Source organism: Nematolebias whitei, chromosome 1 (assembly GCF_014905685.2).
Source record: "Nematolebias whitei isolate Nwh7 chromosome 1, NemWhi1, whole genome shotgun sequence".
Taxonomy (NCBI): domain Eukaryota; kingdom Metazoa; phylum Chordata; class Actinopteri; order Cyprinodontiformes; family Rivulidae; genus Nematolebias; species Nematolebias whitei.
This window is the reverse complement of record NC_056498.1, coordinates 48,535,650-48,541,942: the sequence shown is the minus strand read 5'-3', so window position 1 is coordinate 48,541,942 and position 6,293 is coordinate 48,535,650. Positions and strand designations below refer to the sequence as shown.

The 6,293-nt window shown below is 40.3% G+C and overlaps 1 protein-coding gene across 1 annotated transcript in view; it reads right to left on the bottom strand.

Annotated features, from left to right (window-relative positions):
* Positions 1-4,048, bottom strand: part of LOC119423797 (signal-induced proliferation-associated 1-like protein 2) — a 111,539-nt gene extending 107,491 nt beyond the window's left edge. The window contains exon 1 of the mRNA XM_037691246.1: positions 2,432-4,048. Within this exon, the coding sequence (XP_037547174.1) occupies positions 2,432-3,932 (1,501 nt within the window). The 5' untranslated portion in view covers positions 3,933-4,048. The remainder of the gene's footprint in view (positions 1-2,431) is intronic.
* Between the last annotated feature and the right edge of the window lie 2,245 nt (positions 4,049-6,293).

The following is a 6,293-nucleotide window of genomic DNA, read 5'->3' as shown; positions in this document are numbered from 1 at the left end:
ATTAGATTATAGATTATGCGCTGCGGAAATAAAGTTCCTAAGATTATCTTGCAGCACGCGTAGCATTAGCATTAGCTTCTCATTGCGGTCTCCTGTTGGGGAACGTTGTGGCTTTCTTGTTAAAAGACAAGTGTAAATCCAAAGCTGTGTGTCGACGTGGTTTCACGGAGATTGGATCTGCAGCAGCAACACGTCTAACTTGTTAACGCTCTTGAAACGACATAATCTGAACGTGAACGTCTCTTCTACAGATAGCAGCTTGGTTGGTGCAAAGACCGATAACAGCAGCATTTAAACAACCTTTATCAGGTAATTCAGATCAGTCCAAAGCAACAACACAAGCTGTAGGAGTTGTTAAAGCTCTGGATCTACGTCCAAATGCTGTTGATGCGTCGGCTTTAAGCATAAAGTTCTTGAGCCCACATCCCATCACGTCAACACTTCAGCCAAAAAGTTGTAGCAGCACTTTACGAAAAAGCTAAAACTGATCGTCAACAAGCCCTGGACTCCAGATTAAAGCCCTACCTCATAACAAATGATGACCGTTCAAGAAGAGGTTTTGTTATTTCATTATTATTATTATCTAATTAACTTTTTTAATTTAAAATTATAATCTTATTAACTCATTGTTTGATTATTTTTTTTACCTCTTCGTATTTTATTTCCAGTCTGGGACAAAGATAGCAGCTGAGTCTTCTTCCTCTTCAGGGAAATCCACCAGAGATCACCTCCAGCTAAGAATCTGTGAAGTCTGCTCGTTGTTCTGGTTCTGACTGTTATTGTATTTATGAAGATCTTTATTATTGATAGTATAGTTTATTTATTGTAAAGAGTGCCGTTTATTTAAAATATCATCCAAATGGGTCGCTTTTATTTATTTTTATACAAACATATTGTTTACTTGGCACATTTTCAAAAACGTTTTGTAAGTCTTTATTTTGGCCTTTTTTTGTACAGAAAATTAACCGAACCGAGCCCTCCTTGAAACTGAACCGAGGCAAAATGTGATTTTAGCGTACCGTTACACCCCTAGTAATGTCTTAATGTCTTGTCTATGGGCGTTTGGTGTGCCTACTGACTGTGAAACAATTTGCCCCTTGGGGATAATAAAGATTCTTGAACTTGATGATTTTCATTTCAGCTGAAGATTGTTGCGCATCTCTTTGTTTCACCAACCCGCATTTATATACTTGTGTATATATATAAACTTTATGTGACTCTAACCAGCTTTATAGCAAGGCTTGGTCTTTGGTAAAAACAAGAAACGTCAAGGATGAAAGGCTGTAGTTTCTAAGGAGCGGCCCGTCAATAGGATCAAAGTTCATTTTAGGTTGATAAAAACTGACAATAAAAGACGAAACTCACTGTGTCAGTGCAACAATGACAAGCTTGTTCATTCAATTAAACACCTCGTGTTATTATTTGTAAAAGGCGTTTTCAGTAAAACCTACATATATTTAAAGCTGACACAAAAGGAGAGGATTATGAATGGATGACGGTCTACGTTCTCCCAAACAAAGAGCTTAGACAGCTACACAAGTTCTCCGATAAGCAATGAATAAAGCAACCCGTTCCTGTGAACGCTTAACAGATCCAAATGAAAAGTACATTCGGTCACATCGTACACAGCATCAGATATACGAGTGTGAAAGGTGAAGCAGCTGTTTTCTTCTGGGTTTCAGAATGAGTAATTCAATCTGCTGAGAGCAGCACGCACAGACGGCGAGGACAACACATATGCATATTGTGCTGATGGGTCCGGGTCACCACGGTGTTCCCAGAGTCAGCCACAGAGGTGTTTTAATGAGGAGAGCAGGGACCCTGGCGTAGCTCTGCTGACCTTAAAGCTTCATACGAGGAGTCCTCGCACCCCAGTGATCCCCGTGGGGAACAGCTGCAACACACCCTCATTCACCTCTCTCTTCTTACATGGCCGATCATAGTTTCTTTGCGGGGTGGGTTGGGGCAAAGATAAAGATCTCAGAGGACATAGCTGCTCATGAATCCTGGACGTCCAATGCTTTTTCAACCAACACAAACCTGCGATTGTTCTGAACATTTAAGTAATCTGGCCGTGTCAAATTAATTAGACCAGCAAATTAATTTGATGCTGTTCCATTTGGAAAATTACTGAAAACAGTCAACTGTGTGGAGTCATGCTAAAAGGGATGGGCTAATCGTTTTTGACCCAATGTAACAGTTAGTACAGTAGCAGTAGAACGGGTTTGAAGAAAATGGTAAGCTAATGATTAACCAAACAAAGTTCTTTTTTTTCCAGGCTCATAAAACCATTTTTCTCAAAAACCAACATTTTGGTATAAAGAATGCTCCATCAGCTAATATTTACTGTAACTTCTACATTTTTGCATGCTAGTTTGTAGTTTGTCATCTTCTCAACCACACAGTAAAAACATTAATCTCTAGCACTTACCTTTTCCATAGAAGTACTTGTGGTAGTAGTACGCTCCAAGATCAATGTGCTCAATGATGTAGCGTTTGACCTTCTCCCTGTGGATTGGCTGGCTTTCTCGAGGCACCTCCAGTACAGAAACTCCTGCATTCGTACAGTGGGAACTTAGAGAGGACTCAAAAGAGCAGCTCTCGGATATGCCACTGTAGTTGGCACTGTTGGCTCTGGAGAGGGAGATCTTCCTCTCACCCTCACCACCGATCTCATTACGAAAGTGCGAACAGCTCAGCACCAAGTTGTTGCTCTTTCCGTCCCCCTCATCTGCATCCAGGTTCTCCTTGGGGTTCAGGTCCTCTCTGCTTCCAAGCGGAGACTCAAACAAGGGAGTATTTCCACTGCTACAACCTGCTGCTCCAACATCTACCACAGATCCAGGCCCTATACCACCTCCCAGTACTCCACCAACCCCAGGCCCAATTCCAGCTGAGGCAGCTGAAGCTCCAGTGGTAGTATTCTTTCTCTGGCTCAAGTTAGCCCGGCTTGCGACTGCTTCGCTGATGTTGAAAAGCACACTCTGTACATCGTAGTGCGCAAAACATTTCTGAAAGCTCAGCGGTCGCCGGTCGTCCTCCATGGAGAGCCGCAAGGCATCGCTCTCGCTCTTAATGGTCCTTAGTTTCCTAAACAAAGAAGTTTCGGTTGACTCCGATTTAAGACGCCTCATAAATGATTTTTCCTGCTCCCGACTGTAGAATACAGAACTGTCTATGTAGTCATAACCTGGAATGTGGACTATCTCACCCCTGGCAATTTGTGCTGCTGTCTGCAAGCTTGGAGACAAGGATGCATCACAGCGCAACAGCTCTGGAAAACCCAGAGGTGGAATGCTACGATGGTCCAAGTTCTCCACTCTGTAGCCTCTCAGCATGGTGAAGAAACCATCTCCCGTAAGCCCCTGGCGGTCGATGGAGGATGTGCTGCCATATTCTCGGTGCAGAGAAGCGCCTGTGTTTGGATTGACAGCGTTCTGGTCCATTATATCCTCGGAGTCAATGTCACTTATGGTGACATCGCTGTTGCTGCGTTGACGGATAGGATGAAGACCCTTCAGCGGGGAATGGCTGAGAAGGTCACTCAGTGTGTATTTGTCATTGTAGTCCACCTCCACACAGACCTCTTCTCCTGGCTCCAGCAATTCCACAATATGTTCCTGCTGTCCATTCTGAAAAACTGGGATCACGCTCTGGTAGTTCGGTGAAGGCCGTCCATCCCATCCATCTTTCCTCGGTGGCCATTCTGTCACCCTGGCCCTGACACCCATTTTAGGCATGGCTGGAGTACCATTTGCTTTGCCAGCACCATCAGATTTCACCTGCATACTTGAAGCCGGTGGGCCCATACTTCCATTCAAGGCCTTGAGTTTCCTGCTGAATAACTCCTCTGACTGCATGGCACTGGAGTATTCTTCTGGACCTCCCACAAGGGTTGATTTGTTATCGGTCACAGGGCTCAAAATACTCATATCCTGCCGGCAGATTGTTTGAGGAGCAGACTTTCAGGAAGCGTCCTCATCACATCATGCAGCCTGCTCACTGGAGAGTGGAGGAGGATCCTTTTTCTCGAGTTACAGAAGCAGCCGCCATCATAACTCATAGAGGGCAGGTGGCATCACATTGGGAAAAATCCTTTGTGCGTCAAGGACAAGGGGCTGAAGAGTGTTGACTTTTTTGTTTTTACAGCATGCCACCAACGTAGAAAGACATCTGGAAACAAAAACAAAAACAGTTCAGCACAAAGAAAAATTCCAACACATAAGCAATCCTTTCTACCACAAGCGGAGAACATTCAGCTCAGCTGTAAAAACGACTTCACTGCCGACTCTTATATTGTGTAGACACCTCCATGTCATTTAGTTTATGAACTATGAAGACTATATCAATCGATATGGGCATTGAGCCAGTTAGAAGAAAAGATTTCCATTATGGGTTTAAAACCAGATAGAATATATTGTTGATGGTGTTTCAGCCTGTAATAAACAGATGGAAGTGAAGCAAGTTACAAGAAGCAGATGTTCAATTAAATGTTTGCATGTATCAATATCTGATCCAAATGCTTGCAGCAATAATATTATTATTATTATTATAGGACTTGATGAGGCAAATAAAGAAAATACTTAATAGCTGAAATTCACTGACTGATGAGCATTTAGTCTACTTCACTACTATAACTTCATCAAATGTTCTTCCTATGAACTGTGGATGGATATATTCCCAAACTAAACTCAAGAAAAAAAGCTGACAGCTAAAAGACTGCTCAAATTTACTACAGAAGCTGAAAACAAGGTACATGCTAATTAAGCAAAATACTGTCAAAGTTTTTCAATTCTACCTGAAAGTAGCAAAACACAAGCTAAAATGGACAAAATGTTTGCTTAAAGTCAGACTTAAAAGCTACAAGTAACAAAATGTATACTAAAAGAATCAAAATAATAGCTAAAAGCTATAGAATGCTAACTAAACGTAGCAAAATGCAAGCTACAAGAAGCAAAGTAGCTAGATAAAAGTAATAAAGCACTAACTAAAAAGCAGCAAATGCTAAATGAATGTAGCAAAGTATTAGCTAAAAGCAAAATATTGTAAAATGCTTGCTAAAATTAGCAATCTTAAAAAAAGCCAAAAGTTATAAACCGCTAGCAAGTACTAGGTAAATAGCAGAAAACTAACTCAAAGTAGCAATTTATTAGTTAAAAGCAAAAAGTTATAAAAGCTAAAAGTTGCAAAACCAAGCTAAAAGAAACAAAACGCTAGCTACAAAAGCAGAATGGTAGCTAAAAGTAGCAAACAAGCTAAAATGGGCAAAATGTTTGCTTAAAGTCACTTTACTTAATAGCGACAAGTAACAAAAGGTTCGCTAAAAGTATCAAAAAAGTAGCTAAAAGAAATGCTAGCTAAAAGTAGTACAATGCAAGCTACCGGAAGCAAAGCACTAGCTAAAAAGCAACAGATGTTAAGTGAATGTAGCAAAGTATTAGTTAAAAGCAAACCATTAAAATGCTTGCTAAAAGTAGCAAACTTAAAAAAAACAGCCAAGTTACAAAACACTAGCCAGTAAACAGCAGAAAACTAACTCAAACTAGCAACATATTACAGATAGTTCAAAGCAAAAAGTTGCAGAACCAAGCTAAAAGAAACAAAAAGCTAGCTTAAAAATTTTAAATGTTAGCTAAAAGTAGCGTAAAGTAGCAAAAGTAGTTTTCTAAAAGAACTGAAGGAACTAAAGTTACCCCAACATATTTCCACGAGGAAAATATTTGTATCGGTAAATAAAGTTACATTTTTAGAAAAATATAAACGTCACAAAATCAAAGTACTTAGTACACGTTTCATGAATGAGGTGAATGTTCCTGATATATGAATGACTAAACTAGCACAAAGTATGCAGAAACAGACTGCAAGCAATGTACGAAAAAATTAAAATAAATAAATAACAGAAAAACAATGGTGCGACTGCTGACTCAGCGTTCACACAATAAAACAGCTGATGTCAGCAGTTCTATTTATTAACTTGCACATCTGAGGGAAGAGAGAACGGGAGAAAAATGGGGTTGATTGTCCTTGAAAACAATTTTGTTTCCTCGTGGGCATTTCGACGTCAGATTTTAGATACAACACCCTGCACAGCCACATGGAAGCCATTATTATTATACACAAGTTATTTCCCTGCACACCTTGCAGGCTCTTGTTAAATAAGGCACAGAACAGGCCATGGAGCCTTTTCCCATCAGTCAGTACAAACTGAAACTTATCATAAATCACAACTCAAAGAAGAAATAAGCAAAATAAAGGAAAACAAGGAGGCTGCTATTATTGGTTTCATCCTATAC